The sequence below is a fragment of the Pteropus alecto genome, unplaced genomic scaffold, assembly GCF_000325575.1.
Source record: "Pteropus alecto unplaced genomic scaffold, ASM32557v1 scaffold46, whole genome shotgun sequence".
NCBI lineage: Eukaryota > Metazoa > Chordata > Mammalia > Chiroptera > Pteropodidae > Pteropus > Pteropus alecto.
The window spans coordinates 447,888-460,809 of NW_006439231.1; the positions used below are offsets into that span (position 1 = coordinate 447,888).

General features: G+C 31.8%; 1 protein-coding gene across 3 annotated transcripts in view; it reads right to left on the reverse strand.

Moving 5' to 3' along the window:
• Nucleotides 1-745: 745 nt before the first annotated feature.
• Nucleotides 746-12,922, reverse strand: part of YTHDC1 (YTH domain containing 1) — a 31,911-nt gene continuing 19,734 nt past the window's right edge. For 2 of the 3 annotated variants that reach the window (XM_015592937.2, XM_006916508.3), the window contains 8 exons: nucleotides 10,609-10,693; nucleotides 9,472-9,638; nucleotides 6,838-6,920; nucleotides 5,533-5,569; nucleotides 5,397-5,436; nucleotides 5,228-5,290; nucleotides 3,603-3,737; nucleotides 746-1,736 (listed from right to left, as the gene is read on the reverse strand). In XM_015592937.2, coding sequence (XP_015448423.1) covers nucleotides 1,512-1,736; nucleotides 3,603-3,737; nucleotides 5,228-5,290; nucleotides 5,397-5,436; nucleotides 5,533-5,569; nucleotides 6,838-6,920; nucleotides 9,472-9,638; nucleotides 10,609-10,693 — 835 coding nt within the window. In that variant the 3' untranslated portion in view covers nucleotides 746-1,511. Of the gene's footprint in view, nucleotides 1,737-3,602; nucleotides 3,738-5,227; nucleotides 5,291-5,396; nucleotides 5,461-5,532; nucleotides 5,570-6,837; nucleotides 6,921-9,471; nucleotides 9,639-10,608; nucleotides 10,694-12,922 lie in introns of all 3 variants that reach the window. The other variant, XM_006916507.3, reaches the window with a different exon arrangement.

Below are 12,922 nucleotides of genomic sequence, written 5' to 3' on the forward strand. Positions count from 1 at the left end.
TAAAACTAACAATTATAAATGCAAAGGGAAATATTCTAAATGCCAGCTGAGAATATAAAAGCAGAAAACTTATAGTTTTAAATATCCTTTAAGAGTGAAGTTCCTGCACTCCCCTGTTTAGACGAACAAATATTAAATATAAAACTGTGATTGTGATTTGGTATAGAGTGCAATTATAAATACGACACTATGAAAACAAAAAAAAACATCAAATATTCAAATATCCCAAATGTTTAAATATTCAGCGTAAGAAGGGCCAAAATTTCAGGTATAACTCAAGAGACAAATGCAAAAAAAAAAAAAAAAAAAATAATAAACTGTTTTCTTGGGTGGCTCTCTATTTTATGTACCTTGTTACTATTACGGCATATTGATGATTAACTTAATATGTAAATGTAAGAGGATGACATTTTAAAAGTAAAATAGAAAAAACATCCATAAATTAGTTCACTTATCAAGATGAAAATGACAGAAAACCTTTAAACAATCCTGCTACAAAAGTAGATCTAAAAATGTTATCAGATAAATGTTTAACCAAAATATCAACAAAATTCTGTCATGTACCATTAGTTCTTACATCAGAAATAGAAGTAAATTTTTAATATAATTGGCCTAGGTCAATCATTTCTGCTAAAATATGCAAAAGCAGGCAAATGGGGTTCTTATAATTCCTAAACACAAAGCATTCTTTTATGTCTACTAATGATTAAGAAAAACTTGCATCTGGACAAAAAAATACAACAGATAAGTGTCAATCTTTACCAATTTATTTTATACAAAACAGTAGCAATGTAGAATATGGGAATTATTTTCCGCTGCTACACACGTAAGCCAATGTATAGTTTGGAAGGGAAGGCTAACAATAGCATCAAAACCATGCTACTGAACATAGGAATTTTTTATTGAAAAAGATTAAAAATTAGATAGCAATGCCTTCTTAATATTGCTCTCATCATTGAAGAATGAAGAAAAAAAGTCACTTTAAAAGATTAAAAAAAAAAAAAAGAGGGAAAAGGAGAAACCAAGAGGCTGCTACAACACTGCCATACAGTCAAACCATCATACTTCAATATTTGCATACTTGATAGCAGCATTATTTTTACTGAACCGTGTGCAACTACATTTAGAAACACAGCAAAGCAAAATACCATGGCAGTCATCAATCAAGATCCAAAAGAAAGCAAACAAAAAAAAAAGTAACTCTAGGATAAACACACTATAAGTAGATGAACATTGACGGAGAATGAATCAATATCTACATTCTTGAACTGTTCCATTCTGCCCCAATAAAAGTGTCAACTCAAACTGTCAACTGTGCATTTTTGGAGGATTTGAGTTTTTTCCAGTCTTATTATATAGCATGCTTGGAACAAAGAGGGTCATAATAAATCCTTCTACACAATGAACTTTAAGTAGACAGCTGAAAATAAATTTACTACTTGTAAACACACACACAAAAAAAAATACAAGATTTTTTTTATCTTTAAACAATCAGTGCTTCCAAAGCGCCATTATCTTCTATATCGACCTCTCTCCCCTCGGTCTCTGTCCCGATCACATAATCGCTCTCTTTCTCTTTCTCTATCACGTCCTCTATCCCGCTCTCTGTCTCTTCTGTTATCCCTAGGGCGGTCTCGCTCTCGTTCCCGATCTCTTTCACGAGGTCTACTTCTCCGACCACTGACAACAGCTTGTGTGCGACGAAGGAAATCATCCACCCTCATATCATAATCGTGCTAGAAAAGGTAAGATATTGGTTAGGTATGTCAAAAATTGAATGGAATTTATGAGTTCTTATATTGTAATTATTGTTTGGCAGGAAGAATCTAGAGTAATGCACTAATGCATTCACAGAATGTATTTAACATTATTTAAAAAATAGGATTTTGATATTTTAAGATACCCATAACAGGATTGTTCATATCTGTTCATATTAAAAGTCACTTCATGCACTTTCCTAACTTTAATGACTTCCATCCAATCCCTTTAGTAAGATTTAAGCCAGAGTAATCACCTAGTAATGACCATCAACCACATAATACGTACATGCTGCCGATTCTGCTAAATATCATCAATGTTTTCATGCAACAGGTAAACCCTATTGATATTCTCCTGATTTTACAAATTAACCTGAACCAACTCTGCCCTCTTAAGGTGAAATTAAGCTTTCCTTTCAAACAAAAGCACTGTTAATGACAATTTATGGATTTTGATAGAATTTTAAGAAAATATGTATTTCAGGTTAAGACTGTGACATCTATTCCACACAGAGCTAATAATACACAAAAGGCTGAGGAAGACAAGGAAGGATAAGATAAACAACTGTCTAAGTGAGGTACAAGTTATCGCTGTGACTAATTCTAATCTTGACTCTTAGTTCTCAACTCATCTTTACTTACTGAACTTGGTCTCTTTCCCAAAGTCAGTGTAAATACACAGAATATAGTATTCAAAAACATAATTTCATACTACCTCTCATATATAGTGATATGTGAATTATTACATAAGCATTAGTCAGATAGGATTCTCAAACTGTTTTACTGAATATTAAAGGTCTTAGTATCATTTGATTTTGAAAGATTAATCTTTATGATGATAAGGAAATGAATAACAGATAAAAATATCTCAAATATAGGCTAGGAAACTACTGGGCAGACTGACCCTCTCAAATATGCATGCTCTACTTTAACAATCAAACTACCATTCTAAGGCTATCAAATTTATATACAAAAGAATTATACAAACAAGTGCCAGGAGACAATTTCACTTTTAAAAATAAGGGAAAAAATTAATACCATTTAATAAACAAACTCAGCCTGACTAGTATAATGAAAACCCAGACCACAAAATAGAGATGGTCTTTCATTCAACTTGTCTGGAACGGATCAAAAAAGCTTTCATATCGATCATATCAAATTATTAGAATCAAATTAATACAAATTATTAGAATCAAGAGTAAAGTACAATAACTCTTCTGCTGCATTTCTTAACACTTGTCATTTGCTAGCACTACCGTAAGAATCAGAGCTAGTGGAGGTAAACACTTCACTTGGTTACTAGTCTTCACAAAGTTTAGTAAAAACAAATGACTAAATATATATCATCTATTCTATGAAAAGAAGTCAGACTATACAAAAAGCTCAGAATACGGATGTCTAATCACTATGTCGTATACCTGAAACTAACAATGTATGTCAATTGTAATTGAAAAATAAAAGTTATCAAAGTCTAATTTAAAAAAGCTTAGAAATACCTAATCACATTATTAATTACACCGCTATAATTAAAATCTATAGTATGGAAAGAAAGTATCCTAGTTTACTATACCCCTTGGACATTACCTAAGAGTTATACATAGGAGTTGCCTATACGTAAGCGGCTTGCGTTTGATCAGTGAAAGAGATATAGTCTATTTAAATAATCCAAAAAGATTAGCCATTTTTAATAAAAACAAATTGTGAATTATTCCAAAACTGCCTGCAGTAAGAATACAAAACAGTTTACCACTCAACATAATCTGGTAGCCCCCATGCTAAAATTACCTACAGAAATTCTAAGTAGTTCCCCCTCACACTTTTTTTTTTGCCTTCTCCTGAACTTACTACTCGTTTATCTCTGTATCTTGCTTCATGTGGTACGGGATGATGTCCCGAGTAAGGGGGATGAGCTTGAGGAGGTGGAGCATGGTGCTGATAATAAGGATGGTGTGGAGGTTGTTCCATTCCAGGATAAGGAGCCTAAAAAAAGCAAACAACTTCCATAAGCATCTCCCAAAAATCTTTATAAACAAATCATTCTTAAAATTCCCCTACCCAAATCACCCATCCCAAACAAATAATTTACTCTATACTCTAGCCATCTATTTTTTTGATGGCATAAAAGTTCTTCATAATACTCTATTTCCTTGTTGAAAATGTCCGTTAATAACCTCTCTAATTACACATCTTTTAAGATTTAACATGTCTATACTTTATCATATCATTTAAATACTAACAAAAGTAGCAAACACTTACATACTATTAGCCAGCACTGTCCTAAGCACTTTACACATCTCATTTAATTCTCACAGCAACCCTATGAAATAAGAACTATTATTCCTACTTTACAAAAGGGGAAACTGAGGCACTAACTGGTTAAGTAACTTGCTTAAGATCACATTGCTATAAAGGGGCAGAGATGGAACACAACATTACACATTCTGGCTCTGGAATCAAGTCATTTTAACAACTATGTAAAAATATATTCTTAAAAAAAAAAAAAAACAACCTCCAGGAGCTAATGAACTTATAAATGACATAAAATGATTAAGGGAAAATCAAAGGTTACTTGCTTTGTTAGTGCCAAGATATTAAATATTTTTATCTTTTTAATTTCACAGAATCTCAAGGAAAAAATCTTATAATCCATCTACCTGTATACAGTACCTTAAGTAAAACAAAAGCCAGATGAATAGGGTACATTACAGGCAGCATTTAAAATTTAAAAAAATAATAACAACTTAAACTTCCAAATTTTTTATTTCTTGGGAATTAATGCTTCAGCTATCCTCAATATCTTAAAATATACTCTGAAAATATCCAGTTTTCCTAGAGAAAAAAATAAAAAATTAGGAACAGTATTTAATTAGCCTTATTTTATATAGAAATTTGCTGAGTATTAGGATCAGACACTATGCTAAACTTTAAACACGTTATTTTGGAAATTAGGCTTCCCGACAATACTATGAGACTGACACTATTGTCATTAAGCCAACTTAAAACAAGCATAATGACCATTTTGTTATCAATGTATACCCACAGCAAGTGCCTTGTAGAAAGTAAGTACTAAATATCAATTGATGAGCCAAAGAATGAACGAATGCCCACTGAGTTTTATAGATAAGGAAAATTAAGAAAAAAAATGTATTATGAAACTTGCCAAAGGTCAGACCTGAGAAGGTAAGGCATATGAACCAAGACAGAGTTTGTATCACTAACCATTGTGATAATAAACCATAACACATTTATCAATTAAAGCAACACATTTATCAATTAAAGCTGTATTATTAACACAAATCAAATTTCTCATTAATCTTTAGTTTTAAAAACAGCATACAATCATTTATCACCAAAGATATATTTTTTAAGTCTCTTACTGGGCAAGTATAACAATCCATATTCCAAGTAAGCACTCAAAATATATGGAATTGGTAATGAAGTTAAATAACTTGCAAAAACAGAATACAAACCATTCCTTGCCAAGGTGGTGGTGGTCCCATGTTATGAAATTCCCTCACATAATCATTGTAGGACTAAAATAAAAGATGATAATGTCAATAATAGAAATGAAACCAAGAATTACAAAATTAATCAGATCCTAATTTTATGTACATTAAATATATAAAATGAAATGCTTACCCCATTTAAAAACACATCTCGGCGAACTCCTGAAAATCGTCTGTTGGGAATAAGATTTGTGAAACTAAATTCAGGTAATTCATAAACCAGTTCCAAGAATGTAATTCAAAACTAAGCAAGAGCGAACCCAACTTACCTGTCTACTTCCTGGTATCGTGGGTCCTTTAAATACCCTGTTCAAACATCAAGGATTTTAATAAATCAAATTTATTTTTTTTTTATTATGGCATTAAAATTAAACCTTCCTTACCACTCATTTCAATTCTTCCCATGAAATACAGTGATGCTATTAAGTGATGCTATTATTGTATTATTCCATTTTCAGATTTTCTTCTCAGATTATATAATCTAGAAAGTAATTAAATAATTTACTGATATCACAGAATTATAAACTGCTAGAGAGGTTTTCATATGGATCTTCTAAATCCACACCCCAATTTTCACTACACATTAAATGTCTTCATTCTGCACCAAAAGGAAGTTAAGGAAGTTGAGGACACTGAGACAGGACTTCCTTAAAACAAATGTTTACCTTCCACCTTGGGTATACATAGTCTTGCTAGGTCAACCAAAAATAGTTTTAAAAAAATGCAAACTTAGGAAGAAAAACAAAGTTGCAAAACTAAATATGTATACATTTTAAATGAAAATCATGGTGATAAAAATATTATTTCCCACTTTCTCTTATTAAGGACTTAGCAAATTAAAAATTAAAAACATTTGAATAGCCATGTTACTGGGGTAAAACTCTGGAATATCCCATTTTGAAGAAGAATGAGGCTTATCAAACCACTTCTTACATAACAGTGCTGTAACACTAACACCAATTTCCAAACTGCCTAATTTTTATAAGTGTATCATTGACTAGTGTAAAAAAATATATTCTCTTAAATACAGTTTGCTTTTTTTAATTCTGTTAAGGGAAAAATTAACTGAAAAGCTACTTTAGATTATAAACAAATATTTCTCATTCATCTTTAAATACAAAGTCAAAATTTTATTTAGAAAAATATACCGTAATTTCAGTTTTCCAATTAAAGGTATATTCCACATGAAATACTAAGTATCACAGGGAATAAAAAGCATAAGGCATATAAAATCGCTTTCCCTAACTACATCTAACCTTAAAACATGTGCACTATTTGTGCAACAATTTATAATATTTATAATTATAAATTATTTTATTTACTAATAATTTATAATTATAAATTAGCAATTTCAGGTAATTAAGAGATTTATGATGAGTCACATTAGAATAGATGATTTTAATAAAAGAGGAAAAATTACTAGATGAGTTCTATTAATAATTTCCTAAAGTTTATTATCTGTGTCCTAAAGTTTTCTCACTTTTAAAACTGTATGTTACAAGAGACGTTTTTGTGTTGTTGTTGTTGTTTTAATAATTTTAAGTCAAATATCTGCAGGATTATAAAATATTAACCTGGTCTCTGGTGAAACTCAGGGGCATAGTCAATCCTTGGTTTCTTTCTGCTGTTATGAATATCATAATCTTCTGGTCGACGCCTACACAAATTAGACACATTAGAAATTAAACCAAAAACTGCTGGGAGAACAAACATCAAAGTAAGAGTTTCTGACAAATGAGTACAGAGAATAGCCCATTATTTAAAGTAACATCCAAATTTGTGGTGAGAAAATCTTAAAATTTCTAAATTTTAATTCCTCAAATTACTATAAATCAATCTTTAAATGTATTGCTGCTCGAAGTAAAATCTGCAATTCTAATGCTATGATGAGACACTTGCAAAGAGTAATCTGCTCAAAATATGTAAATTACATTTTAGTACTCTAAACAAAAGTGAATTAGCCATCCACAAACTAATATAGATATCCAGTTTAACAATTAATAAGTATACTTTCCCGAATAAAGTCTCCATTCAGGTGAAAAAGAAAAAAAAGCTCTATCATCATTACAGAATAGGTAATTCTAAAATCTACATATTTCAACTTATTAATGTCTTTTTAGGATAAATCTAAACAAAATTTAAAATTTCTTAAATATTTTTCTTCTGCTTTGCACAAAATTATACTTTTCACATCATACAGAAAATTTGATACTTATTAAAAGTGACTTTACAAGCAGCTTTTGAAAATCTCAATATTATGAAAAATGAATTTCTGTAGTTAATGACATTTAAGAATTAAAAGAATTTCTTCCAGAGACAATGCCTTAAAATAAAACTAGCAATTGGGCAGAGTTTTAACAGAGTTTATAAAATGAGTTCAATGTATATTCCTTAGAAGGTGAAATTTTCCTCTGCAGTGTTGTTCTTTACTACTGTCTTCCATAAATCTTAACCTTGATGGTTAAGTAATAAATACATCGTTAAGCACACTTCATTTCACTTAGCATTTAATAAAGAGCTACACAATTTTTTTTTTAAATCCAAGGTGTTTTGTTTTTTTTTTTAATCCAAGGGTAAAATATATCTTTTACCCTTAATGTCAAATAAAAACTCTATCAAAAAACTCTGTCAAATAACCTGGCAACACTAGTTTTCCAGCTATTTCTCTGAATACCAACTGCTTTCATTAACTTTTGCAACACAAACTCACTCAAACTGTTAAATGCAATAACCCCATGCCCCACCCACAACAGAACAAAAACAGTTGCATCTACAATAAATAAGACTAAGAAAATTAAAAGCTGGTTTAAAAAAATAAACATACCGCTTTCTTGTAGTTTGGGGAGTGCATTTACGACCGGTATAAAACATGATAGTAACAGTTCATACAGTAGTCCAACTACTGACTTTAAGCTGTAAGCCACATACATATATGGAGGCCCTGGCAGGCTTGAGAGAAGGTGTAGTGGTGTAATAAGTATAGTTTGCAGTCCATTGCAAAACTGAGGTAAAACTTCACTTGTATGTACTGTATTGCACTGGAAACCTCTTAGCTTAAAACTCCAAAAGACATCTTGGTGCTCAGTCCTTTTAAGCCAAAAATAAGGGGGCTCTGCCAGGTTTCCTCCTACCTACTCGACAGTGTCCTTTTTAAGCTCAAAGAAATGGGGACTCTTGTTGGATTATCTGTACCTACCACAGATGTTTCCACCAAAAGGAAACTTAACCAAAGGTTTCATCCCATCAACCATATATCCAACAGTCTTTAGCAGAATATTTTAGATTTAGCTGTATGCAAATCTATACAGGGAAAGGTGTTGGGTAGAAGGGCTTAAATCAGTCCTTTGCAAAGACTTCTCCAATTCTGTAACAAGTTAAACCCCCTTTTCCTGGAAAATGCTGTTTAGTTCATAAAGTAGTGATCAATAACCATGGCGATCCTCTAAAACACACTTTAAGTCCACAGGTACTGCCAGCATCTGGAAAAGTTGTAAACAGACACAGCAACAGCCCTTCTTTTTGGTTTGTTGCCGGGTCTCCCAGGGCCACTTGATCCCCTTTGGAAAGGACCTACTGTTTTCAGAAGCTCAGCAAGATGTGTGAATTCACTGGGTACATGTTAGAGAATATTTGGCAATGGGGTTAACACATCACGGTGATAAAATTTGAAACAGTCCCAGTAATGCTCCTCTTGAATATCAAAATAACTTAAAACATTTTATCCTCTAAATGAGGCGTCATCTTCTGAAAAAATATTAGTGATCCTTTATAAAAGTCCCATATCTGATAAGGCTTATCCAGAGACATACCTGAAAGAAAAGGCTTTTTACAAAATATTAACATTTTTTTGCGAATAAAGACTTCCTCCTCTTCCTCTTTTCTAGCCTGGTTCTTAGCACAAAGGCCTCCTACCTCATTTCAATTTTATACATTGTATTATCGGAATATTAACTAATCTAAACTGGTTATTACTCTTTAGCAAATAATTTTTTCTGCGTAAGGAAAGATCCCCATTTTCCTCTTGAAAAATGACTGAGACCAAGGTGACCATGTGAAATCCTCAATGAAGCCACAAACCAGTCCATGCAGCTTGATTTGAGGATTTTCTCTTTCTTCTTTACCGCAGGAAAAACTTTTGACGAATCACATTCCTCCATCATGTTATTCTGATACATGTGCCTATTATCAGTCCAAAGAACGTTTCTAACCTTCCCACATCCCGGACTGGTTCTCGACGGGATGGACGTCCTCTTGATCGGGGCTGAGAATGCATTCTTCTCTTGTGACGCATTTTATGAATGACCTGATACAAGTCAATACTTTCATCAGGGGGAAATAGAAGACAAAGCTGGGTTCCACATTCAAGTTCAATTTCCTAGAATAGGAAAGTAGTAATTTACAAGATGAAAACAGAAGAAACTTTAAATAGACTTGTTGTATTTTCCTGATGTAGAAGAACAAAACCAGACTGTCTTGGAGGCTTCCTTCCCAAAGTTGATGATCATACGAAATTCCAATAAACTTCCTTGAAAAGTATAAACCTTTCGATAGTGTTTCATGTATTTAGTAAGGGTAAAACTAAAAGTGTACAATCTCCGAAGTTAAATATACAAATTCAGTCACCTAAAACTCTGTGACAATCACCCTCTGCAAAACTTTCTTTGTGCAAAATACAAAAATATCAGGACAAAGTAATCCATCCATCTCAACGCAGTGGAGGAAAAACATGTTAGTGTGTGCCAACAACTTTAATAATTATAAACTGCTAAATGCACTGAAATACGTTAGATTAATAACAAAGGCATACTAACCTATGGGTTTTTTAAATTAAGTTTTATTTTCCAATTTTCACTCATGAGCAATGAAAGTATTATTTCTCGTCCAAAATTATGCAAAGAATCTGAGAGTCAAAGGTTTGGGTTTATTTTAAATCACTGCACACTTCTAATTTCATTTAGAGACTTGAAAATCTCAGTACAAATACTGATCTCATAAAGCTTACTTATACTCAGAAAATATAAGCAAAGATGCTAAACAGCACCTTTAAAATGTATACAAAGTTTGGAATCTGTTAATTAGTAATAATATAATGAAAAGCCAGTTAAAGTCAGGTCAATTCTCTTCAAAAACTTTGACTGTATTAATGAAAGTACCATATAAAACTTTCAACATTAACAAAGGTCTTATTAATCAGTCATAATCGCAGTAATCGTGAACTTCAAATAAGAACACTCTCCCTGAATTCTGCACACAAATTCTTTCAGAAATGGTTTAAAATGTCCTTCAATACAGATCTCAAAAAGGGTTGATTAAATGTTTTTAAAGAATCAATCAAAACAACAAACCTGTCCATCACGTCCAATCTTTACTGGTTTATGTTCATTCCAAGGATTGGTGAGATGAGCCGACTTAGTAAAGGGTAATTCACGCCTAAATACAAAGCGGTATCAATTATATTCTTTTGCAAGATCCTTTAAAGATGTTTTATTATACTACCTTCAGTAGTGAATTCCTAAGTTAATGATTTAAATGTGAATAAAATTGAACGAATCAGATTGAGAGAGCTGATTCCCCAAAGAGGGAGCCCCTTCAGAGATATGCTCCTTTTACAACCTCCACAATATACTGTATAATAAAAAATAAATAAAAATAAACTAAATAATATAGTGCTTAAGAACATGAGCTTGGACACTAGAACAATCTGGAGTTTGAATTCCAGCTCTCTCTTAACTTCTCTGAACCTGAGTTTCTTCATCTTATAAACAAAGATATCACCATCGACTTCGTATTAGTTTTAAATGGTTTGCAAATGAAATGACATATAAAATATTTAGATTTCATGATTGTGTTAAAAAAAACAACAACTATTTTTTTTATTAACTGATCAACAAAAAGCTGAACCTTAACCATTTAATACCAAATGAAAACAAATGTCTCTTCCCTATCCTTGGATCAGGGCTGCTTTCCTGGATTCAAATGTCCTCCTTTCAATAAGACGTTATTACCCACCATCCATGAAATGGCTTAACAATACAAATGTTTGTTTATAAATCCATATATTTGTATGTATTAATTATGCCCTCTACTTACACTACAGTGCTGTATTCTATGTATTTTAAATAAACCCTAACTTCTCTCTGAGCCACAGGGCAAAATGGTCCCATCAACTTAAAATAGATATCCTGTATTTTTGCAGTTCTTTATCAATCTAGCACAGTAATAAACGTGAACATGACATGTAATAAATACTTGTTAGTTATCAAAGAGTAATAAAAAATTAACAACATTCAATAAGGTTTTATCTGTGCATAAAATGAGTAATGACAAATTAAATGCTTTAATTAAAAAACTATTTTATCTACAATACAAATGAAACTGCTCAGCCAAAAGGCATGCGGATGAATAAGAGCTGCTTGCATTCCTCCTCTTTTCCACAGCTATCCATAAAGAATAAACATACACAATTATTTTGTAAAAGAGTGGGTACCATAAATAGAATACAGAAGTTTTATTTTGCTTTTAATGTGGATAGTCATAATCACTTTTGGAGAAGAAAATCGGAAAATGCTTCCTGGAAGAAGTGGCATATGGAATAAGCCTGAAAGATAAGTGACTTGGGAAAAGCCATATGTAGAGAGGTATGACAGTGTTACATTTGAAGCACTGAGACAGGCTTGGAACAAAAGCAAAATGGAAAAGGAAAAGCACAAGTAAGCAAGCTGGTCCAGTGGACAAGCTACATAACCATTTATTTTACTGTATATGGATTTTCTTAAACATGAATATTGAATGCTCAAATTTTATGTAACTTTTTTAAACCTCAGAAAAAAATGATGACATTTACAGAGAAAAAAGTATATCTAACGTTAAAGTAACAAGGCAATACACTCTGTGGTGGGTGGGACATGAATGCATAGGGGAAAAAGGCAGTGAGTGATGGAAGTGCCCACTAGGTATTACTAAAAGGCTGAGATTCTTGGTTTAGTTAGTACTGATCTGACTTCACACTTCATGAATGGCACAAAATATTAGTATGATGAACTATATGGGTTTGTATTTCTTTTGCTACATATATTTCAAATAAGTTCATAAAATAGCCAATAAAATAACGAAAAAATATGAAAACAATAACCTATAAATAAATTAAGCCCATTTTCTAAAATTAAGAAATTTCCTTATCAATAATTTGAAAATGAAGGTCAAGAGAGCAAGTAACATTCAAAACAAAATTTGCTGTAACCAATATAAAACTGGATAATTATTTTTTCTCCTATTCCTAAGAAAGCACCATCTCCAAATATTTTCCAGTGACATCAATGTTTCTAGTCATAAAACCACAGACTAACATACCTGTCCTTTGGCCTTTACAGTTACCCATCTAAATAGTGATGATGATGATGATGATGATGTCTATTATTGCTAACAAAGAACTGGTATCTTGTTTTCCCTATAAACTGCCAGAATGTAAATTTTATTGATTATAATTAGGTTATAACTTAATTACAATTTTGATTTCTAAAGAATTATGAATTTATATTTAAAAACTCTGGGTATAGTGGAGTAGCCTAACATCACATTCCAGCATGGACAATTACTTTTGCATATTATATTTAAGTAACACACCATAATTTACTTAACCAATTTCTTACATGGGAGAAT